The sequence below is a fragment of the Pinus tabuliformis genome, chromosome 9 (genome assembly GCF_031772625.1).
Source record: "Pinus tabuliformis cultivar Carrire ecotype Pingquan chromosome 9, CPIR1, whole genome shotgun sequence".
NCBI classification, from domain to species: Eukaryota; Viridiplantae; Streptophyta; class Pinopsida; order Pinales; family Pinaceae; genus Pinus; species Pinus tabuliformis.
In genome coordinates this window covers 217942928-217968169 of record NC_142307.1, presented here as the reverse complement: position 1 = coordinate 217968169, position 25242 = coordinate 217942928, and the positions used below count along the sequence as shown (strand labels likewise).

The 25242-nt window shown below is 39.2% G+C and overlaps 1 protein-coding gene across 3 annotated transcripts in view; it reads left to right on the top strand.

Moving 5' to 3' along the window:
* Window positions 1-25242, top strand: part of LOC149147938 (acyl-CoA thioesterase II) — a 304813-nt gene that overhangs the window by 41811 nt on the left and 237760 nt on the right. For all 3 annotated transcript variants that reach the window (XR_016262313.1, XM_089438380.1, XM_089438379.1), the window contains exons 2-4: window positions 4032-4124; window positions 4322-4389; window positions 5385-5472. Coding sequence is in view for 2 of the 3 variants with exons in the window: in XM_089438380.1 (XP_089294506.1) it covers window positions 4032-4124; window positions 4322-4389; window positions 5385-5472 (249 nt within the window). In the remaining variant the exon portion in view is untranslated. The remainder of the gene's footprint in view (window positions 1-4031; window positions 4125-4321; window positions 4390-5384; window positions 5473-25242) is intronic.

Here is a 25242-nt window from a genome sequence, read left to right as displayed (position 1 = left end):
GAGGCTTATTTCTAAGGCGTTGATCTATCTTTTCTATCTTTTTGTGAGCTGGTTTTATAACATTTGGTATCAGAGATTTCACTGTTCCAAACAGGTCATCCTGGAATTTTCGCTATAACTTTTTCGCTACAAAGTTTTGGAAGCTAAAAACAAAACCCATTTTAGAAGTAATTAGTCTGAACCTCGGGTCCAAATTTCAGATCTTGTCTCGCTATATTTTTGGAGATATGATCTGAGCAAGTTAGGGTTTTTGCAAGCTCCAAAATTTCATCTAAAACAAGTCATCATGGAATGTTCGCTATAACGTTTTTGCTACAAAGTTTCAGAAGCTAAAAAAAAACCCATTTGAGAAGAAATCGGTCTGAACCTCAGGTCCGAATTTCAGATCTTGGTTCGCTGTATTTTTGGATATATGATTTGAGGAAGTTAGGGTTTTTGCAGACTCCTGAATTACATTCTAAACAGGTGACCTTGGGAAAATCGTCATAACTTTCTCTCTGAGAAAGAAAATGAAATTTCGTAAGAAGTTACATAAAGAGGACAAACTGTAGTTTTCTTTGTATATTTTTCAGATCCGAAGGTCGAAACAGCGACACATGGAATATCGTACAAGTTCGCTCTACTGAAACATTATATAATCAGGTCATCTTAGGATATTGGACATAACTCTTTCTTGGAGAATCAAATTGCAATTAGACTTGCGGAGTTAGAAAGAGGACCCAGAGGGCTATCACAGGCTGAAATTTCAGAACTTAAAGATCCGAAATTACAGAGTTACAATTGTTTCAAGATAGAGCTCCTAAAATTAAGAAAAAAACGAGATGAGGAAGTTTGATGGCAAGGATTCGGTCAATTGGATACTACAGATGGAGCAATATTTTGATCTACATGACATTCCACTATTACAAAAGGTACATATTGCATCTTTATATTTAGAACCAAATCAATTTTTATGGTATAAAGGTCTTTGTTCTCGTAAAGCACTTATCACTTGGTCAATTTTCACGGAAGAAATGATAGCACATTATGAGGATACAAAGAGTAACATCTTCTTTAGCCAATTGATAAATCTCGAACAAAAGGGTTCAATGGCAGAGCACATTGAGGACTTCTGAAAATTGAATATAAGGGTAAATGATATTCTAGAGAAGCAAATGATTGATGTCTTCATAGGAAATTTAAAGGATAACATTCAACATAAGGTTCATCTTTGGTAACTTGATTCATTGGAGAAGGCATTTAGGTTGGCAAGAAAAATTGAAAACGAAATTATGGAAACAAGGAATCCCACCACTCACGACTATAATTATGGAAGTGTTTTTTCTCCTAGCCTTCCAGAACCTATAAGGTTTACACCACAACAATTGGAAGAAAAAAGAGAAAAAGGGCATTGTTACAATTGTGATAGAAAATACACTAAAGGTTTTAAGTGTGCTGAGAAGAAATTATTTTACATAGATTATGAAGAGGAGGAAGAAAAGGATCAAGAAACATCAAAAGAAAAGGAAATACACCAGGAACCAACCCCAGATAAAGAAGAAATGAATCCAACCATATCTTGTAAAGCATTGACAAGAATTACCACTCCTCGAATTCTCAAGATAGAAAGACATATCAAGAAGAAAAAGGTTCAAGAAGTGAAATATGACATCGAGAAAAAATAAATGAATCCGACCATATCATGTAATGCATTGGCCGAAATTACCACTCAAACTATCAAGATAGAAGGGCATATCAAGAAGAAAAATGTTCAAGAAGTGAAAGATCACATCAAGCAGCAAGAAATTAATCCGACCATATCTTTTAATGCATTGGAAGAAATTACCACTCCTCAAACTCTCAAGATAGAAGGACATATCAAGAAGAAAAAGATTCAACCAGTGAAAGATCACATCGAGAGCATCAACAACAAGTTCTCCAACTTTTAAAGAATAACACCAGTTTGGTGCAAAATAGAAAGAAACAACAGGAAAATCAACATCGTAGTGAAAGAAGTTTTGATGTAGGTGATTGGGTATTTTTACGGCTACATCTCAAGCAAGCTATTTATGAGAAGGAAATGTTGACAATACTACATGCACTTAAGAAATGGTGACCTTACCTAATGGGAAGACACTTCAAGGTAAAAATGGATCATGATAGTCTTAAATACTTTTTAAAACAAAGATTATCTTTAGAAGAACAGAAAAAATGGGTCACAAATATGTTGGGTTATAACTTTGAAATCATCTACAAAAAGGGGAAGAAAATTGTTGTTGCAGATGCACTCTCAAGAAAGGATGAGGATGTCGAAGCATTGTTTTGGGCTATTTCTATTATCCAACCGGATTGGATAAACGAAGCAAGGGATGAATGGAAGAAGGACGAAGAAGTGTGGCCACTCATTCAAAAGTTGCAGAAGGTCCCAGTTCAAACAATATTGTCAGAACTTGACGAAGAAGGAAAAATCATATTGGAACCTGGGGCAGTCACAGAAACAAGAACCCGACAACTATGAAATCGATCAATTTCAGAGTATCTCATCAAGTGGAAGAATTACCCAGTGAAGATTCCACATGGGAGGACAGGAATTTTATACATAAGCATCAAGAACTACTCAAGCGTTGAGTACAACACTTTTTGAAGGAGAGGGGCATGTTCGGTCCCTGTACTACTAGTGTAGCCCCTTATTGTTATTAGTACAACCCCCTTATTATATTGTTGTGCCCATGTAGTCCCTAGATTGTTATTATTGTGCCCCATAGAAGCCCACTATTGTTATTGTTGTGCGCTTACATTATTATTGTTATGTCGGCTCTGACTATATTATGACCCCTTAGACTCCTATATATAGAAAGGAGGTCTTGTCATTTGTATCATCGAAGAATTGTTCATTTATGTAATGTAAAGGAGGTTGCCCCCTATAAGAGGCTTATTTCTAAGGCGTTCATCTATCTTTTCTATCTTTTTGTGCGCTGGTTTCATAACATTACAAATACAATTTTATTAGCAATTTCCGCAGTTTAGAAAATCTAAAAAATTAAAAAATGACTACCTAGACCTAACCAAATTCCATGAGTTTTTTTGTGTGATCTAGTATGGTAATATACATCGATTCTAGAAACTAAGATGTGTTAAGGGCTTAACCTTCAAACCGTCACCTCGACTTTGGGGTAAAAAGTGAGTAAAAAAACCCAGAAAATTATCCACCTCTAAAAAAGAAGAGATAATAAACCAGATAAAAAAACACTCCAAAATGTACTCATTTTCTGATCGAGTCCTGACATCCTAGGCCAGTTACAGACTCAAAACTCATCATTACTAGTATCACTTATTACAATTCCTCGCAGGGTGTAGAATATGGGTACAAGAAAGATGATGAGAAAATAGAAGTAGAGTTAAAAAAATCTGTTGACTGATGATATCTGATGGCACAAGTGTCCTCTGGATCATCTTTGGTCATGGAGTCTTCACACAATCATCAGGCACCACTCCCGTGGTCAACCGGTACAAAACCCCAAGCTTGGTTTTTAAACCCACAAAGCACATTTGTGGTGCTCCTTTCTCCAAACCCCAAACCCTAGGGCTTGGAGTACATCCCAAGCTACTAATCTCAACACATTAGTCACCTAGGGTTTGAAATTCTAACACAAGAGGGTTTTATGGGCCCTCAACAAAGACACACACCCCAAGAAGGTTATTGAGCACACATATCAAGTTTGGTTAGGTTGGCCTTAACCGTACTTAATAATACAATAAAAAGTTAAAGATTATGGCCTTAAGCCATAATTACATGTAATAATATTACTAGAGCCATAGCTGTTTGTACAGATTACAATAATAATTCCAAGAGTGGGAAAATGAAGCAATTAATATTAACAATGTTGTATAGAAGTTGGATTGCTAGAATATTCTTATTTTATAGGAAATATAGAAAATGACATCTCAAATTAATGAAATGCAGTAAATTTTAATAATGATTCTCATATATAAAAATATTTTGGTTAATAGACCTAATCTATTTTGGTACTGAGTCCTGACGTGTGCTACAGTAATGAAGTTTCTAGGTTCTATACCTTTACTGCAAAGGCTTCCAAGCTCATCTGTGAAAAAAATTGCAGAAGTTATCAAGTTCAAGAGTTTTGGTGAGTAATCTTACTTCAAAAAGTTATGTTTTTTCTATTCAAGCTACTGTTTTATCTTTCAGTGTTTGTATGAATTTTCACTTTTCCAGCTTGATATTGTTTTCAATTTTAGGTTTACTTTTCGACATGGTTCTTTTAATGTTTCGCATTTTTATGGTTATGTATTGCAAAATTTTAACGGTGACTATATATTGCAGATAACGGTGAGTACCTTGTTCATGAGGGTGAAGTTGGTGATAGTGCTTACTTTATCTGGAAAGGAGAGGTATGGTACTTTTTAAAAAATTTCTACTTAAAAAAGAGATATTTTCAGTGGGTTGTACTAAGTACCTTGAAAGACTGAGTTTGACAAATCACAAAATGTAGGGATCGGTACAGTTATTACATTGGAATGCAAAGCAGTTGTTTCTTGGTTTCTATATTACTGTGTTCAAGCTCATGCAAGTTGGATGGACTATTATTAATCCAAAACGTTGGTCTCTTAGTTCTTGTCTTTGGATAATCATCATATATATTTTCCATCCTTTTACATGGTGTTTTAGCTGAAACAAACAGATTAAAGATAGCCATAGTTTATCATATAAGATGCTCAACAAATAATTTTTACCTTACTAGCCCTGGGAGTAACACTTCAGATGGCAACAGTTATGAGTCTTCTGGAATTATGTAATTGTATTATTTGTTTTTGATAAACAATAGCTTCTATATTGTACTAGTGATAAGATCATAGAAAATCTCATTTTATCATTGAAATTATAAACGTTGATATATATATATATATAATGTTGCAAACTTTGACATTGGGATAAAATCGGCAAGGGTCCAGAGAACCAAAAAATCAACAAACATCGGCTAGGCCAAAAAAACACAATTTTTTGATTTTTTTTGCGATAAAAAGCTTCTATATTGTACTAGTGATGAGTTCATAGAATCTCTCATTTTATCATTGAAAGCATAAACGTTGATATATATATATGTATGCAATGTTGCAAATATTGGCATCGGGATAAAATAGGCAAGGGTCCTGAAAAACAAAAAATCGAGAAAATATCGGCAAAAATCGACAAACATTGGCTAGCCCAAAAAATCACAATTGTGTTTTTTTTGTGATAAAATTGGGATGTTTGCAACACTGTATTTTTGTAATCCATCTCTTACCTGCTTCATGAAAAGTCGACAGGGATTCTCAGTGTAATTCACTTAAAACCTGGAAATGCAATTCTTAACTGAATCCTTACTTAAAGACATTCTTTTGTGTAGGTCGAGGTTTCACCCCCAACAGAATCAGAGGCATTGAGGCATCTAGAACTTGTGCTAAGACAGGGAGATTATTTTGGCTATGGAATTGGTATGTTATAAATATTTATCTAACTTTTGTGCCACTTATGTTGGGAGATGTCTTTCTATTTATCTTGCACGGTTGTGTCATGGTTATATCCTTGTAGTTGTTTTCTTCTTCTCATTGCCTTTCTCAGGAAAAAAATGAAAGTTAGCATTCGCTGTATATCAATATCTTATGTTGTAACATTGTGTATTCTACAAGGGAGGAGATAGTATGTGGGAAGTTTGGAAAGGTGTTAGTTCTTGATTCGAATGTTAGAATGATATATGTAATGTCTTCCCTCTAGGAACTTGCATATATACAAGACTAATATGTTAGTTTAAAATTTAAGTATTATGATTTAGTGACATGGTTGTTAGCATTCATCTTATGTTGTACTCACATCGGTAGGCCTATGAGTATGTTTTCCAATTGCTAATGCAAGTATGGTATACGTAACACTCTTGAAGTTCTTGGCCTTAATTCTTTTTGTTCACTTCCAAACCTCGATGTGATGTAAAGTTAGCATCATGCATTACCAGTAAGAGCATCAAGGAAACTACTCAATTTTTAGAAGAAAAGTATCCCTGCCTGGATATAGGAGAAGACGCCGCCTACCTGGTCACTCATGGTTCATAACCCACTAGGAACAACAGTGGTACAGCATATGAGCAACATGGTTGGACCAATTGAATTGAGTTGACTCGGTTGAGTCTGATAATGCTGATACAACATTTAAACAACATGAAGAGATCAATAACAATCCATATATGATGTCAAAGTTGATCAAACACAATATAAATAATTCTGTCAGGAGAAGAGAAAGTGCTTTCTCTCATTTGTTCATACTACATATTCCATATAGTACAAATAATATACCAGATAAACCGGAAAGAGGAAGAGATAGGATTGTAGTAAAACAATCCCTCCTAATTGTTGGAATTTGTGTGATCTTTTCCAACTGCACTAGTCTGCTATGTGGTTGATATACTGTGGCATCTGTTTTGTTATGGTGCTAGCGTGCAAGGTTGCAATGTTGCATGATAAAGTGTGAATGCAACTGTCTTATTATGTTACACCGGGTTGCACGACTAAATTATGCAACATGACCTTTAGCACATCTTGTGGTACAATGCCTTTTGCCACTTTTAAATTGTGCAAGGGGTAATTTACTGTGAATCATGGCTTGTACCAATTATTTCTGTGCAAATCACTGTCATGAAGCAACGATCAAGTACATGCACTCATACTTAACAGATTCTTGTTGAAATTGTCCCTAGAATGAGCTTTTGAACAGATTCTTGTTGAATTTCTCCCTAACTTTTAATTTGTGGAAGGGGTCAATTGCTTCTGTGGAAATCACTCTCATGAAGCAACGATCAATTATATGCACTCATACTTTAACAGATTCTTTTTGAACTTCTCCCTAGCATGAGCTTTTAGACAGATTCTTATTGAACTTCTCTGTAACTTATAAACTGTGCAAGGGGTCATTTACTATTATGCATGGCTTGTGCCAATTACTTCTGTGCAAATCACTTTCATGAAGTGACAGCCAATTACATGCACTCATACTCAACAGATTCTTATTGAACTTCTCCCTAGCATGTGTTAGTTTTAGGGCTAGATTGTTCTCTACTGTAGATAATCACATTTTAAAACTCTTTTAACAATTTACACATTACATTCACCCCATATCTGTTGAAGGAAATGTAACTAGGTTCGGTCTTCATAAATGTACTTTTGATATTTGTATTTATTCAAGAAAAGAAATATTATTTTTATAATATATCTCAATTAGTTTCTTGCTCATTGAAATAGGTCTAGCACTATTTAAAGTGCTATAGGTAAGTCAAATAGTCAAAAGAAAAGGTTGAAGACCTTAAGGGCATGTTACACCTTGTATAAATATGTATTAAAGTCAAGAGAATACCTCCAAGCAAAGTCAAGTCTCCTCCTATACTAAGGCACCATTAAGAAGCTCCTTCAAGCATGCAATACCACCAAGGAAACCATCCGAAATCTACTCTTCTAGTTGGCCTGCAAACAATTAACTAGTCGGCCTACATGTCAGCCTAGAGGAGGGACAGTCCTCTATATATAGAGGCTGTCCACTCCCTCATAAAGAAGATAATGCAAGCTCTGAAATCAGCGAAGAGACAAGCCGAGAAGGAAGGTAAGGGAAGTCTAAAGGGTCTCCAAAAGTGCAGCGAAGGAAGGAGGAAACTCAGCGAAGGTTAGGGATTGTTTCTAGGGCTAGAAACAGTCACACGTGTGAGGATAAGGAGGACAGACTGCGGATATAGCAGCAACAAGTTTTCAGTGCAAGATTCGTTGGTGTTTGGGCTAGTCACTAGGCCTACAAGGCCTCCCAAGTCAAGTGAAGAAGTCCCTCTCTCTAGCGAAGGAAAAGGACCCTAATTCTCTAGGGTACCTCTCACACGTGCGAGAATTAGGGCTGCACTGCTGTTATAACAGCCCTCCCTTGACAGTCATAAAAGTTCATTGGTTGGCTAAGAGAGAGAAGGGATCATCATAAGGGAAGTATCTCATCTAAGGCATGTCTTCTAGAGCAAGTATAATAAGACTTACCAACAATTGAAAGAAGAACGAAGTGCCGGAAGAAGTGCCAGGGAACAAAGCGCTGGGAAACAAGGTGCAGAAAGAGAGAAGGACTTGACTTGTGCTTGGAGGATATTCTTGTCAGGGGTCTAGGATTTGGCATTGATCAATAAGAAGCTTCAATAAGAGAAACTTACTAAAGGGTTTTCCTCTTAAGAGAAGAGAGGTTTTGGCCCTAGCAGAGAGCCAACATTGTGTTCTTGTTCTTATGTTTTGGTAGCAGTTTGATGAAGTACACACACATTCATTAATAATAATAAGAAGAAGATTAAGCTAACTAGAAAAAATAAAAAGACTCCACAAATTGTTATCAAGTTACGAAGAATCACACTACACCATTTTGCCCTAGATTCTTCAACAACATCATTGTAAGAAATCATATAGAGAGAACAATAACATCAACAATGCAGCGGAATAGTAAGGAACGACAAAAGAAAAAAATAAACGATAGAGACAACAGGATTTTGGTCGGAGACCAGGGCAAAACCCTACAAGGGGAAAAACCCATAATCAATTCTTCTTCTTCTATTAGATATTCATCAATTGTTCAGCTGAGATACAAAGTGTTGGAAATACTGGGGGGGTGAATCAGTATTTCTTATTTTTTTTAATTGTTCTAGTGATTGCCAAAAGCATATATAGATATGTATATGTATACACAGAACACAGAAATCAACAGCTGGAATTAATGCTTTTATTAAAACTCAAGACAGTGCAATGAAATAAATACAATATAAGTATATATCTGATTGTGAATAGTTGCCAAGCTCCAACTTGGACTTCAGTGAGGTTCAACCTCCAGAGCGCCAACTCTGTTTTGCAGTGGTTCTGCACTTAGGAGCACCTACCCCTAATGATTTCAGTCCTGTTCAGTTTTGAGGCTCCAACCTCTTGGGCGCCAACCCAACCTTGGTATAAACTGGTATGCTGCTACACTCTATTCAGCTGAGGTTCTCTCACTCCTACTCTCTTGCCTCTGCTGCTTCTGCTGCCTCTATAGCCTCCGCTGCTTTGGCTATCTCTTCTGCCTTTGCTGCTTCTGCTACCTCACACTCTGGTTCTTCACCACAACCACAGCGTGAACAGTTCTCTGTTTTTACTATTTTATACATTCCCATGCCTCTGTCCATTCGTTTCCGCTTACATCGCCTCTTAGGCTTCCTCCTCGGTCGTTGCGGCTTCCTCTGTGCTGTGCAAGTTCACTGACTTTCTGGGGATACGTAGATTCATTAGACTGGTCCAAATGATCCACGGAGAACACATCCTCCCGGTTTACCGTAACAGTGCTCCTTTTGGCAATGATTGCGGCATACACAGAGTTCTTTCAATTAAATGGAGATGTTTTGTCCCGATCGCAATCATAATTGCCATGATTCACCCCTTTTCATTGACATTCAGCCTTCTGAACTGTTGGAACAGCCATCGTAAGCCTTTCGGCTTAAAACACCCTGCGCAAGCCAGACATTCCATTACACAGAGAATATGAGAAAAAACAGTGAAACAGACTAAAAGGCGGACTTCAGGAAATATTACAATCGCACCTATTCCTATATCGGGTCCGCGCTTAAATCGCAATCGGCGATTCGTGACTCCCGGGCATCCTTTATATATCGGACCCATGACTCCGCTAGTGGTCGACTATCGATCCTCCACTGCTCTGATGGACTGGATGCGATATGGTATTAAACCATAGTTAATATGCCCATCGGGTCCACAGCCTATCGCAGTCGGTGCTTCCAATGTGGCAAGGCTTTACGACTTGTGATATGCGACGGATGCGATCATAGATTAAGTCATATTTGTAATGTGCGGCGGGTCCACGTGGATATGCATCGCAGTCGGGAGTTGCCCGTGGCGGAGGTCCGATGCGATATCGCTATCGGCGATCGCAATGGATTGCTTGACATATTGTAGCTCCCACTTCCGAAGTGCCGATGCGATACTCGCTATCGGCAATCGAAAGTCGCACAAGGTTAGGGCTCGACGTTAACGTAGACCCCTCATAGCGATGCGATGTGCCAAACCCGATACAACTCAATACTCCGCTTGTATCTTCATGCATATAATTCTTTTGTGGCTCGATAGCTCCCGATAATATAAATGCACCCATTGCTCCTTTGATGGCTCTGTTTGCTTCCTTATAGCTCTGCTTGTTCCTCTGTTGCTGCGATGGTTGTCTGCATCCTCTGTTCTGCTCCTCTTGGCTCCTTTTGCTCCTCGAATATTGCCATATTGACATCAATGACAATCTGTGTCCAACAATCTCCCCTTTTGTTATTGATGGCAATATGTTTCTGCTCTCCCCCTTTGACATCAATGGCAAAGGAATGCATATGGACTCCCCTTGTGTCTTGCTACATCTTTATGAATGAACTTGAGTGATGATAAAGAAATAACCCCCATCTTTTGACGCAGATGTTCGAATGCTTCTTGAGGAAGAGGTTTTGTGAAAATATCAGCTATCTGCTCCTTAGTACTGATATATTCCAAGACGATGTTTTGTTCAGCTACTTACTCACGGAGGAAATGATACTTGATTGGTATGTGTTTGGTTCTTGAGTGCATCACTAGATTTTTGCTGAGACTGATAGCACTTGTGTTGTCACAATAGACGGCAATCGGTTGATCTGTACATGTGTCGACATCTTTTAGAGCTTCCTTCATCCATATTATCTAGTACAACAGTCTACTGCAACAATATACTCGGCTTCGGCTGTGGATAATGATATGGATGACTATTTTTTGCTGAGCCAGGATACTAAACAGTCTCCTAGGAAGAACACATTTCCACTAGTACTTTTCTGATCATCTATACTTCTAGCCCAATCAGCATCGGTGTATGCAGTGACAGTCAGTGTTGAGCTCTTTGGGTACCAAAGACCGAAATCAGAAGTTCCTTTTAGGTATCTGAGAATTCTTTTTACAGCTAATAAGTGGGATTGTTTGGGAGCAGATTGAAATCTTCCAACCATTCTTACTGCCTGCATTATGTTTGGTCTTGTAGTTGTTAAGTATAGAAGGGCTCCAATCATTGACCTGTAATGAGTTGCATCTACTAGAGGGGAGTCATCGTCTTTGCTCAGTTTGCAGTTTGTGGTCATAGGTGTGCTCATGGGTGCACAGTCCTCCATTCCATATTTTTTGAGCATGTCTTTTAGATATTTGGTTTGAGATATACACAATCCTGCTCTGGTTTGAGATACTTGAAGTCCAAGGAAGTGGGACAACTCTCCTATCATTGACATCTCAAACTCTTTTGACATGCTTTGAGAAAATTCATGGCTCATTTCATCATTATTACTAGCAAAAATCAGATCATCGACATAAACAAGAGCAACTAGTAACTTACCTTCATCTGTCTTTATGTATAGATTACTTCCAGCCACTCCCTTTTTGAAGCCTTTTTGTTGTAGGTAGTGATCCAATCTTGCATACCAAGCTCTAGGAGCTTGTTTCAACCCATATAAAGCCTTTTTCAACTTACAGACTAAGTCTTTTCCTGCTGTTAGATCAAAACCTTCTGGCTGCTCCATGTAGACTTCTTCCTTGAGTTCCCCATTTAGAAATGCTGATTTCATGTCCATTTGATAGATTTTGAATCCTTTTGAGCAAGCAAATGCCAAGAACATCCTGATAGCTTCCATACGGGCCATTGGTGCAAATGTCTCTTCAAAGTCAATTCCTTCAATTTGTGAATAGCCTTTGCAGACTAGTCTTGCCTTGTTTTTGATAACCTGTCCTTCCTCATTCATTTTATTTTTGAACACCCATTTGGTTCCTATTATGTTTTTGTCCTTTGGACGAGGTACCAACTCCCATGTCTTGTTCTTCTCAATTTGGGACATTTCTTCTTCCATGGCTTTTACCCAATGATGATCCTTGCTTCTGCAAATGTTTCTGGCAATGTTGCACTAATCATTATCGGGATAATATTGGCGTGAGGAAAAAATCGGGGAAAAATCGTTTGGTACAAAAATATTCATTTTTTTTCAATTTTTTTAATATCTAAACCATCTACAACATAAAATAAATACATTGACACATAAATATGATAAGAGAACTAATATATAAGATGTTAAATATCATTTCTAGTGCTAAAATCACACATAATAGTGAATCATGTCCTGAATAGTAAGTACCGACTCCTGAGTCCCAACTCAGCCTCAAAATATCAACAAAAAATATAATAATGTATCTCATGAGTCATAATATCATATACAATAAAGTGAACAAAATAACTAAAGTCTAGTACTATTGATTTCCTCTGCCCCTCTTGCGAGAAAATGCCACAGCTTTCCCTTTCCCTCTAGATGTAGATGCTGGTGCTGGTGGAGTTGGCAATGGAGTCTGCTGTGCTCTAGAAGCTGAAGAACTAGAAGTAGGAGCTATAGGAGGTAGACCACGTCCTCTATTGGTGGCAGGGGTAGCCCGGGCAGGTGGTGTCACCTCCTCCTCCTGTTCCTCCTCCTCCTCCTCCTTCTCCCCTTCCACTACATCCTGCACTAACCAATCATCAGCAGACTCCATGAGAGGCCTCTCGGCCTCAACCCTCCATGAAGCAGTGGTGTCAATCCCATCCAATGAGATGGCCTCCATATCAGGTTTCCTCTCAAGTTGCCTCACCCACAATCGAAGATTGTTGTAGACGTAGACCATGTCATTAAGTCGCTGGGATTCCAACCTGTACAAAGATGATGAAATAATAATTAATAATTATAAAAAAAATATTGTTTAATGAATTCAAAAATTTATTTGGAAATTTGCAATATTTTAAATGTTTAAGTGTTAACCTGTTGCGCTTCTTGTTGTGTATTTTTTTCAAGTACACTCCAGTTGCGCTCACATCCTGAGGAGCTACATGTTTGGTTGAGGATTTGAATGGCAAGCTTTTGCAGAAGGGGTACCCTAGCACCATACATTCTCCACCATGCATCTACAACAAATTTACAAATAAAATTTTAAATAAACATAAGAAAAAAATGGAATTTAAAGAGACAATGAAATTTGAAACAAAGTTACAAACTAAAAAATACTTGGCATTTTAATCGTCCTATAAGTCACAGCCATGTCAAAGCCAAATGTGCCACCTGCCATCCTATATGTCTCAATTTCTTTAGAGATCTCTATACGTTCTGCTGGAGATCGCACCATCTTCTGGACACAGGATAAGAATCCATCCATGATCTCAGCATCAAATACAAACCCACATGCGTAAGAAAATGCGGGGTTCAGGAAAAGCCCAGCAGCATGAATGGGACGATGGAGTGTGTTGTTCCATTGCTCATCAATCACTCCCTATAGGAGGAGTTGTCTTTGAAACCCCTCATCTCCCTTATCATCATAGTAGGCCTGAATGGCTTCTTTGGCCCTGTCCATGGCCTCATACAAATAGCCCATTGTGGGCTTCTCACCATCAACTAACCGAAGAACCTTTACCAAAGGTTCAGTAACGACGCACACCTCCTGCACTCCCGCCCAGAAGTCTTCCTGGTATGAAACTAGTCTGCATACAGCTTCTCCCTCTGGTTTGCGGCTCATTGGCAAAGCACGCCACTCCTCTGAAAGAAATATTCTCTTCACATCCCACATAGAATTCAAGAGAGATTGAAGAGATATGAAATTGATGGCAAACTGTGTAATGGCGGGGCGCACTAACTCTTTGTTGTTGGTGAATCCTCTCATCAAGCTAAGCATAGATGTATGGCTATATATAAATTTTGTAATGCTTTTGGATGACTCAACAATATCTTTGACAAAGGGAATTTTCCCATGTCCTCCAACATCAAATCAATACAATGTGCAGCACAAGGTGTCCAAAATAAAGTAGGATGCCTGTCCATAAGCATCCTGCCAGCAGCAACATAATTTGCAGCATTGTCCGTTATGACTTGGACAACATTTTCTGCACCCACCTCCAAAATAAACACATCTAGCAAATCACATAAAGTTCTTGCATCTTTGATTTGTGCAGATGCATCAACAGATTTGATAAACATAGTTCCCTTGGGACAACTAACCAAGAAGTTTATAAGGGTTCTCCCCTTTTGGTCAGTCCAACCATCTGACATAACAGTGCATCCTGTTTGTGCCCATGATGCCCTAAAATCCTCCAATCTTTGGGTGCAGTCAAGCTTTTCATTTTGAAGAATCCGACCTTTGAAATCATGATAAGAAGGGATTTTGTACCCTGGGCCAACAGTTGCAATAGCATCAATAGCAGGTTGGAAAAATGGATTATTCCTTACAATGCTGAAAGGAATATCACTCCAAAGGAGAAATTTCACCAGTAACTTGTCAGCTTGTTCTTTCTGAGTTCTTTTTAGCGTTGAACTGATAGATGGCTGTGAACTAGGTGTGGTTCGAGGAACAAAAAATGATGAGGCAGCTACCGGATTGGTTGATGCTGCAGTAGAACCAGTGCCACTTGCTTGTTCAACTGACTTTTTTAGTTGCCTCTTCACTTCTTCTTTGGCCTCTCTATTCTGGTCTAAAGTTTCCAATGCTTTCATGGCTCTTTGGATGAGTTCAGGATTTGTATTTTTGCAAGGCCCTACATCAAATCCAGGGATTTTTGCAAGGTGATACTTCAATCTGTACACCCCCCAGACATATGGTGCCCACACAACTTGCAAGTCAAGTTTACTCTATCATTCAGAGCATTAGGTTCACCATATTCCCAGAAAGGATCCAATTTCCTTGGCATGTTTGATTTTGAACTTTGAAGTTGAAAACTTGAATGTTGTTTTGGTGAAGTTGTGAACCTATGGGAAAATAAGGATTACAATTTAATATTTACAAGTTACAAACTTACAATTTAGTATTTTAATTTTTACATTGTATAAAAACTAAAAAAAAATTACATACAATTTAAGAAACCCCATTCCAAACCCAACAAAAAAATCTAAAAAAACAATACATTGGACAAATGTCAAAAACCCTGTTCCAAACCCAACCAAAAAAACTAAAAAAAAAATTACATTGGACAAATGTCAAAAATCCCATTCCAAACCCAACCAAAAACATTGAAAAAAAAACAAAAACAAAGTTTCAAAACAATGAAAACAAAAAAAAATTGGTGCCCATACCGTTTTTATGGAGATAATCGGTCTCCTCCTTGGCACACTCTTTGATTTTCTCCTCCATGCAGTTGATTTAGCTCCAAAAGGGCAAAATCTCCAAGCCTCTCCAACACTCCAAGTCTCCACAACCCTCCGCGCGCTCTACTGTCCAAATGAAATAAAACAAAATCATTTTTTTCCTTTTAAAATCGTGCTGCCTCGAACCCCCGCGATTTTTTCGGTAAAAATTGTGTATTAAAAAAAAAGGTCCGAGTACTACTCGTGATTTTATCTTTTTGTTGAAAAAATCACGAAAAAATGATAATATCGTGATTTTAACAACACTGGTTTGTGGTTCTATCATAGATAGGAGGGCAATGACTTTTCTCTTGGGTGTGATTGTTATCCTTCTTCAGGTTTGCACACCTTCATCTCTATCACCAATGATCTGCTCTTCTGGATGATGTCTTTGGACATACTTCATCTTTGAAGGGGTATTAGGTGGTTCTCTTTCTTCTTCTTCTTCTTCTTCTTCCTCATCTATTTCTTCTTCTTTAGGTTCTTCTTCTTCAATGAGAAAGTCATCTTCATGTTCTTCAATTTCCTTTTCTGGAAGATCTTCATCAACCTTTACATCAATGCTTTCCACTATTTTCTTCAGTCGATAATTGTAGCACTTGTAAGCCTTGCTCTGTGTAGAGTATCCAAGAAATATCCCTTCATCAGCCTGAGAATCAAACTTTCCGGGTGAGCCATCATTTATTTTTATGAAGCACTTGCTTCCAAAGATCTTGAACTAAGTTGCACGAAACGGGAAACGGAAACGAGTTTCCGAAACGGGAAGCGAAACGAAACGCGACCTCCCCAAATTTTGGAAACGGGGAAACGCGAATATATATAATAATATATATATATATATATATATATATATATATATATATTAAAAATATTTAAAAATTATTATTATATATATGTGCAATCATAAAGCATGAATGATGTGATGAGAGAATGAGCCAAGCTGCTCTTTTATAACTTTAGAATAGGTTTCTAGAACTACCTGGAAACCCTAAAAAAATTTAAAAACAAATTAAAAAAAAAAAATTTAAAAAACAAGTGTTTTTTTTGGGGAAACGTGGCACGTACGGCCTGGAAACGCGTTTCCGGCCGTACGGCCACGTTTCCGTTTCGGGAAACGTGGCTGTACGGCCGGAAACGCGTTTCCAGGCCGTACGGTACGGGGAAACGAGTTTCGTTTCGTTTCCCCTGGGGAAACGGACCCCCTGCCCACGTTTCCTGCAACTTAGATCTTGAAGTACTTGACTGAAGCAAGTCTTCCTTTCCATAGCTCATAAGGAGTTTTTTTTCACAATTTGGTCTTAATTGAGTTCGATTCAATCTATAGACAGCTGTCCCTACTGCTTCTCTCCAGAATCTAGGCTGTAAGTCTGCTGCTAATAGCATTGTTCTTGCCATTTCTTGGATTGTTCGATTTCTTCTTTCAACTACCCCATTTTGCTGAGGTGTTCTGGCAGCAGAGAATTCCCTTTTAATTCCATGAATATTACAAAACTCACTAAATTCGTTTGATGTGAATTCTCCCCCTCGGTCTATTCTGAGGCACTTAATTTTTGAATCTTTTTCATTTTCTACAAGGGCTTTTAGATTCTTAAAACACTCAGAAGTTTCAGATTTAAACTTTATAAAATATATCCACATCATTCTAGTATAATCATCAACAAATAACACAAAGTACCTTTCTCCTTGGAGTCCCTAATTTCTAGTTGGTCCACACACATCAGCATGGATGATCTCCAAGGGCTTCCATGTAGAGAGCTCCTTTTTCTTCTGGCTGGTTCTGGTCTGCTTTCCATGTTGACATGGACCACATACTCCTTGATTTGGTTTGAACAACCTTAGGATGTCTCGTACAACTTTGATCTTGCTGATATCGATCAGATTTTCGAAGCTTGTATGTCCAAGTCGCTTGTGCCACAGCCAAGTCTCATCTGTCTGACTTAAGTAGCATTTATTTTCTTGAATCTTGTTCAGAATGTAAATGTTGTCTGATGTTCTCACCCCTTTTGCCACAAGTTCCCCTGAGGCAGAGTTCCTTATTTCACAGTCTTTGGTGCTGAAAACAACCTTATGTCCTTGATCACAGATTTGGCTGACACTCAGGAGGTTGTGTTTGAGTCCGTCAACTAGTAGAGCATCTTGAGCTTTTCCTTTTCCATTGATCAGAGTAACTGTTCCTTTTCCTGCAATTCTGCCAGATCCGCTTCCAAAGGACACATTCCCTTCCTTTTTGCTCAGTGAGACAAACTTCCTTCTGTCTCCTGTCATGTGTCTGGAGCACCCACTATCCACAAACCAATGGTTTCCATTATTTTGAGCATATAGAGCCAGGCCGCATTTATCCATGTTGGAGTTCTTGCTACTCGTCTTTCTTCCTTTGAGTGGGCAGTCTTGTTCATAGTGTCCATTATTGTAGCAGAAAGAGCAAATCAGATCAAATTTGGTCAAGGGATCAAATGAATTGAAGGTTTTGATTTGTCCCTGCCTTTTGGGGGCATATGAGTTGATTATTCGGTCCTTTAGCTTTGTCTTTTCACTTCTGCGAGCCATACAATGTCTGGCTTGATGACCGAAGTTTTTACAGTGAAAGCAGTGTCCAAGAAAGATGGTTTTGTACCTATTGAAGCAATCACGATTTGAGTCGATTTCCTTCCTGGGATTACTCCTCCCTCGTTCTTTGGATTTGCGATGGGCCCTTGATGGAGTATAGGTTTGTATTTGTTGTAGTGTCCATGATTCGACTCCGCATTCTTCTCTGGAGTAATTCTCTCTTCATTCTTGGGATCTGGGATGCACTTTTGATAACATACTTTTTCATCTTTTGGATTGCAGGAAAGTGCATCGGCATAGCTTTTCGCACTATTCTTAGTGCTTGAGGATTCTCCTTTGAAACCTATTCCAAACTTGTCATGTTGAGGTTTTTGATTTTTCAGAATAGTCTCAAGTATTTGAGAGCTTTTACAGCCCTTTTTAATTTGCTCCAACTCCTTTCTTAGAGACACTATTTTGGCCTCACGTTCTTCACAAGTCTCTTCTTTTTCCTTAAGCTTTGCTTCCAAGAGATCTTCTCTCCTTCTTATTTCCTCGTTTTCCACTTTGAGAGAAATAATTTTGTTCCATAGTTTCTCATTTTCTTCAATGGCGCTCATTAACAGTTCATCTACATTTCCTTCCAGCCCTTAGTCATCATCATCTGCGAGTGCCATGAATAAAGTTTCTTGGCTTTCATCATGATCACTTTCCTCATCTAATTTCTTTTTGATGACCATAAACTCATCCTCATCAGACTCATCTTGCTTGTAGTAGAAGTTTTTCTTATTGAACCCTTTCTCTTTGTGTGCCATTCTTTTAGAATTTCCTTCATCATCACTGTCATGTTTATGAGGACATCTTGTTGCATAATCACCTATTTTACCACATTTAAAATAGATAAGAGGATACTTGCCTTTAAGCTTAGATCCTCTCTTTAGCTTTCGTACAAATTGAGCCAATTCGGATTCCACATCTGACTCATCACTACAGTCATTCCTTTCTTTCCCCTTCTTTGACTTTGAGGCCTTCAATGCTGCATCTTTGGAGCTTGGGCCACCTTTCCTCATTTCATAGGTAGTGAGAATTCCATGGAGTTCATCCATTTTGAGGGTATCTAAATCCTTTGCTTCTTCTATAGTGCTTATTTTGGATTCAAATCTGTCTAGAAGAGACCTTAATACCTTTTGAACAATGGTACTTTCTTCAATTTTTTCGTCCAATCCTTTTAGGGAATTTACCACTTCAGCTACTCGGAGGAGGTATGCTGCAATATCTTCTTCATCTTCCATCCTCAAACTTTCAAATTGTCTTCTGTGATTTTGAAGCTTTGCCTTTTTTACTTTTGAGTCTCCATCGTACAAGCCAACTAGCTTCTCCCACATTTATTTGGTAGAGGTACAGTTCATGACTTTTGTAAACTCGGAATCTGTGATTCCACTAGTGATGGACTTCAAGGCCTTTGCATTTGCAATGTAGGCTTTCCTCTCGTCTGGGTCTGTTGGAAGAGTGGAAGTCATTTGGTATTCATTTTGAACAAAATGCCAGACTTCAGGTCCAAGGGACATTAAGTAGTAGGTCATTCTTTTCTTCCAGAAACCAAAGTTAGTGCCATCGAACAAAGGAGGTCTTCCTGATGCTTCGTGATTTCTCATCATGGCTGTGGATCCTTCTTCAAGCTGTTAGGGTAATATGAAGAAGCTGGCTCTGATGCCAATTGTTGGAAATACTGAGGGGGGGGAGGGTGAATCAATATTTCTTATTTTTTTTAATTGTTTTAGTGATTGCCAAAAGCATATATAGATATGTATATGTATACATAGAACACAGAAATCAACAGCTGCAATTAATGCTTTTATTAAAACTCAAGACAATGCAATGAAATAACTACAATATAAGTATATATCTGATTGTGAATAGTTGCCAAGCTCCAACTTGGACTTCAGTGAGCCTCCAGCCTCCAGAGCACCAACTCCGTTTTGCAGTGGTTCTGCACTTAGGAGCACCTACCCCCAATGACTTCACTCCTGTTCAGTTCTGAGGCTCCAACCTCTTGGGCTCCAACCCAACCTTGGTATAAACTGGTATGCTGCTAGACTCTATTCAACTAAGGTTCTCTCACTCCTACTCTCTTGCCTCTGCTGCTTCTGCTGCCTCTACAACCTCCGCTGCTTCTGCTGCCTCTTCTGCCTCTGCTGCTTCTGCTACCTCACACTCTGGTTCTTCACCACAACAACAACACGAACAGTTCTCTGTTTTTACTGTTTTATACATTCCCATGCCTCTGTCCATTCGTTTCCACTTACACCGCCTCTTAGGCTTCCTCCTCGATTGTTGCGGCTTCCTCTGCATTGTGCAAGTTCACTGACTTTCTGGGGATACGTAGATTCATTAGACTGGTCCAAACGATCCACGGAGAACACATCCTCCCAGTTTACCATAACAGTGCTCCTTTTGGCAATGATTGCGGCATACATAGAGTTCTTTCAATTAAATGGAGATGTTTTGTCCCGATCGCAATCATAATTGCCATGATTCACCCCTTTTCACTGATGTTCAACCTTTTGAACCGTCGGAACAACCATCGTAAGCCTTTCGGCTTAAAACACCCCGCGCAAGCCAGACATTCCATTACACAGAGAATATGAGAAAAAACAGTCAAACAGACTAAAAGGCGGACTTCAAGAAATATTACAATCGCACCTATTCCTGTATCGGGTCCGTGCTTAAATCGCAATCAGCGATTCATGACTCCCGGGGGTCCTTTATATATTGGACCCATGACTCCGCCGATGGCCGACAGCCGATCCTCCACTGCTCTGATGGACTGGATGCGATATGGTATTAAACCGTAGTTAATATGCTCGTTGGGTCCACAGCCTAGGGCTCTCGTAGAAAACATGACAGGGAAAAAGATCAAGGTACTATGTTCAGATAATGGTGGAGAATATATGGATAAAGACTTCACAATTTTTTGCGCAAAGGAAGGTATCAAAAGAGAGTGGACAACTCTCTACAATCCACAATAGAATGGAGTAGTGGAATGAAAGAACAGAGCTATAGTCGGGGCAACAAAGGCCATGTTGTATGATCAAGATTTGCCTAGATTCCTATGGGCAAAAGCATGCAACACAACAATGTACATTCAAAATAGGACACCTCACGGAGCTTTGGGGAAGAAAACGTTAAAGGGAGTCTCCACCGGGAAGAAACTTGAGGTAAGTCATTTGAGGATATTCGGGAGTGTGGCCTATTGTCACATTCCAAATGAGAAGCGCAGTAAGTTGGATCAGACTGCAGAAAAGGGGTGTCTTGTAGGATATAGCGAGACCTCAAAGGCATACATAATCTACGTTCCTGGTAGTAGGAAGATTGTAGTAAGGCGAGATGTAAAGTTCATGGCAGACAAAGCTTTTAGAAGATTTCGAGAGATGCCTACAGGAGATCAATCATTAGATGTTCCCTTAGTCCAACAGCAGCAGGGACCACAAGTAGAACAAGCAGGGAGACAGTCACAGGATTCAAGTACAGTGACTAGTACCAACATCTCCTCAGTAGCAGGAGATCCAGGAAGTTCTCAACAGATAGAGCTGCAGGCATAGTATTCAAAACAGGCCCAGCTAACCGGTTACTGGTCTAACCGGCTGGTTAGTAGGCCCAACGGTTGGAGCCGGTCAAAAAACCCGGTCAGACACCCTGTTTGGCCAAAAATTGGAGCTAACCGGTCCTAACTGGCCGATTTAGGACGAAACCGGCTGGTTTGTGGTCAAACTGGTTGGTTTTGTCCTAAACCGGCCAGTTTATTGCCAGGGCAAGTATAACCCCCACAAAATGCATTTTTGTGAGTTTTGAAGTTGTTTTGAGGGAAATTTGGGGTTGTTTTCCTCCAAAAATAGTCCCTCCAAGAAAAACATGCCTACCCTCTCATTTTCCTAACACATTTCAACCCTAACAATGTTGGCAATTAATGGTAATGTTAAATTCTTAAAGTAAAAGTGACATTTCCTTTAATTTTCATTTTCATCCTTTTACTTAAATTTTTAACATTACCATGAAATGACTCAGGATATTTGAGAGTGGTTTCGACCTCATTGGATTTCATATGGAGAAACTAGAATTTTAGATTTCACTCAAAATTCTGCAGACTTAATGGTTTTCAAGATTTCATGGTTTGGGGGTAAACAAGAAATGCAATCAGAGCTCCAAATGATGAGCAAAACTCCTGATCTAGATCCCATTGTGTTGGATGATATTGATCCAACATTAGAATGGGTGGAGGAGACTGAAGAACCTGTGTTTGAGGTTGATTTTGATATCGACATGGCTTTAGCGGGGGATGAATTTGATTATGTGGTGGCATTAGAACCAGGATCAGTAGCGGCATCAAGGAAAGACAAAGAACCAATGGAAGGCACTAGTCATGCAGGTCGACAAACTCGTGCTTCCATTAGGTCCACTTCTATTATTATTGGTGGCATTGATACTGAGGTTGCAGATCAGGCTGAGGCATCCTCAGACTTTGAACCAGATGATGTCTATGTAGCTCCTGATGATGATCTTGTGGCTAGTAGTGGTGATGAACTTGATGATTGATCATGTGTACACTGGAGACTTGTAGTAGGCCAATGGCTTCATAGCTTGCAACATTGTTTTTGGACTTTATAGGCCATTTAGAGCCTCATTGCTTATGTATTTTTCTATTTTGTCGATGATATGTATTGCACTCGGTGCCATTTTGATATATTCACCTTTACATGGTATATAAATGAGCAAACTTTGCATATTTTGTCTCTATTTGCTTGGAATCATGGTTTTAAATCTTAAAAATAGTTTTGTTTCATTAAAAATTAATTATTTAATGTATTTTTCTAAAACCGGTTCGTTTAGACCAGACCAGTCCCGATTAGACCAGTTCCGGTCTGTAAACCGGTTCATTAGGTGGACTGGTCTGGTCACCGGTTCCGGTTTTAAAAACACTGGCTGCAGGTACAGGTGGAGTGTTAGTTTTTGTAGCATCGAATGTGTTCTAGCCACACAATTTTGTTGAGAGGCTAGAATACATGTATTCTCCAAAACCCAGAAATCGTTTCTGGAAATTCCACCTAGAGACGCCTTAATTAAAATAGTTAATATTTTTTTAATGTTACCTAAGTCTAGACTAAGGAAAATTGATTAATTAAAGGGTATTAATTAAGTCACGGTGAGAATCTTCTAGAAGAAGACTTGGATTGATTTCTAGTTAATCTTAGCCGTCGATTATGTTTTAGTATTGGTCGTTGAAGCCTCAATGAGAGATTATAATAAGAAAAAGGGGGTTGGAGAACACACTTGAGGAGTAAGGAATTCGATATTGCTGAGAAATCGAACTCCAAAGTAGCAGTTGTGTGTTGCTGGAGGTGATTCAATAGTTTCGAAGCAGTGAGAGAGGGACAAGGATAGTAACGCTGGAAGGAAGTTTTTTTTTAGTCCGGTGAGTGCATAGCAGAGAGACATCGTACTCCACATAGAGGCTGACACATAGTAAAGAGGTAACACAAAGCTTCAGAGGGAGATACGTATTTGCTGAGGAGAAGTCGAGTTTCAGAGGTAGGAGCCGGAGTGGGAGCTTGAAGAGCCAAAAAGTCGAGTTTCCAGAGCAACAATTGATCAGTGGAGTGAGAGAGATGCTGGTCCCAGCAACCTGACACAAATTTACGTAGGCCGACGAAGATGCAACAAGGTGGAGGTCATCTTGAGCTAAGGTCGATGTAGGATCACCAATGGAAGTGAGATTTTTCTCACTAGACGTTTGTCAGTCATTTTCTCTGTATGGAAAGCTAGATTTGAGCTTCCATAGATTTGTACTCAGATTTACTACTGCATAATAATAAAACCCTTAGTTGCTGCACCGGTTTTCCCAAGTTGGGTTTTTCCAAGGACATTGGTCCAAAAATTACGATGTTTTATTGTGTGTGTGCATCTATTCTTCCAGTGTTTTTATTTCTTCCTCCATATTTATTTTGTGAAGGCTATAGTGTATGTATTTCGGTATTTGCTGTAGAAAACTGCAAGTAATTTGTTTAAAGTAATTTAACAAATAGGAGAAATATCATTAATTGCTGCAGTAGGATTCGGGGTCACCAAATTTTCACAGGGAGGAACGGATTGAACCTCCCACCACTAGCGGTAGGACTAGTAGGGAAGTGCGTCAGACCTTGAAGGACGCAGAAGAGTTTGTCGAAGCTCCTAGAACTGACAAGAGGTAGCGCAGACAACCTGATAGATAGCAGGTCTTGGTGGCTCAGGTTGTAGAATCCTCCAGTTTTCAAGAAGCCGCACAACATTAGGTGTGGGTGCATGCCATGTTAGAAGAGTACAATTTTACTGTTGACAAATGATGTTTGGGAGGTGGTGCTTAGACCAGAGGATAGATGAGTTGTGGGTTCCAGGTGGATCTACAAGATCAAGTACGCCACAGATGGCAGTGTAGAGAAGTATAAGGCTAGATGCATGGCAAAGGGGTATGCACAAAAAGAATGTTAGGATATTCCGACACATAGGATATAGTTAAGTTCAACTTGGTCTAGTGTAGAGTTAGGTATAGAGTTAGGTAAAGTGTGTTTCTTTACCGTTGTACATTTTGTAACTTACAATCCGACAGTCACGATATGTAGTGATCCGACGGTTCATTCTCTCCTCGGTATTACCGACACTTGATCCGTGGCTTGACACCCGATTGGTCCATGAGTTCTATTTAAAGCGCATGGAGGGTCATTGTTCGGGTAATCCGTGCATGAGAGAAGCTTATGTAAATTTTGATTCTTTGATTAATAAATTGCCTGTAGTACCCACGTTGGGACAGGCCGTGGACTGTTTCCCTCTTTGAGGGTTTTAACCACGTCAAAAATACTGGTGTATTGATCTGTGATCTGGTTGTGAGCGGTGTCCTTTTGGTATTCTTCCTATGGTATCTTGCAGAGATGGTGTTTGTTCCGGATGTGTACTCGGAAAACATCATCGGGACAGTTTTGACAAACGTGCCTCTTGGCACGCCTCAGCCCCTTCTCCCTTTCAGTCTGGAGTCAAACTTTCAGTCTCTTGTACTTCTCCTGAAGTTGATGCTACCTTATACCGTCAACTTGTCGGAAAACTCTTGTATTTAACCCATACTCATCCTGATCTTTCCTTTGCTGTTGGCCTTGTTGCTCGTTTTATGCAAAACCCCCGTGAAAGTCATTGGAAAGCAGCTAAAAGAATACTTCGTTATGTTCGAGGTACAGTACAGTTTGGGATTCATTACAGTGCCAAAGCAGCTCCTCTGTTAGTTGGTTTCACTGATTCTGATTGGGCTGGTGACCCTGATGATCAGAAGTCTACTGCCGGTTATGTCTTCACTCTTGGTTCAGGACCTATTACATGGGCTTGTAAGAAACACGCTGCCATTTCTCTTTCGTCAGCAGAAGCAGAGTATCGTGGTGCCGTGGAAGCTAGTAAGGAAGCCTTGTGGCTTCGTCAGATCCTATCAGAGTTTGGC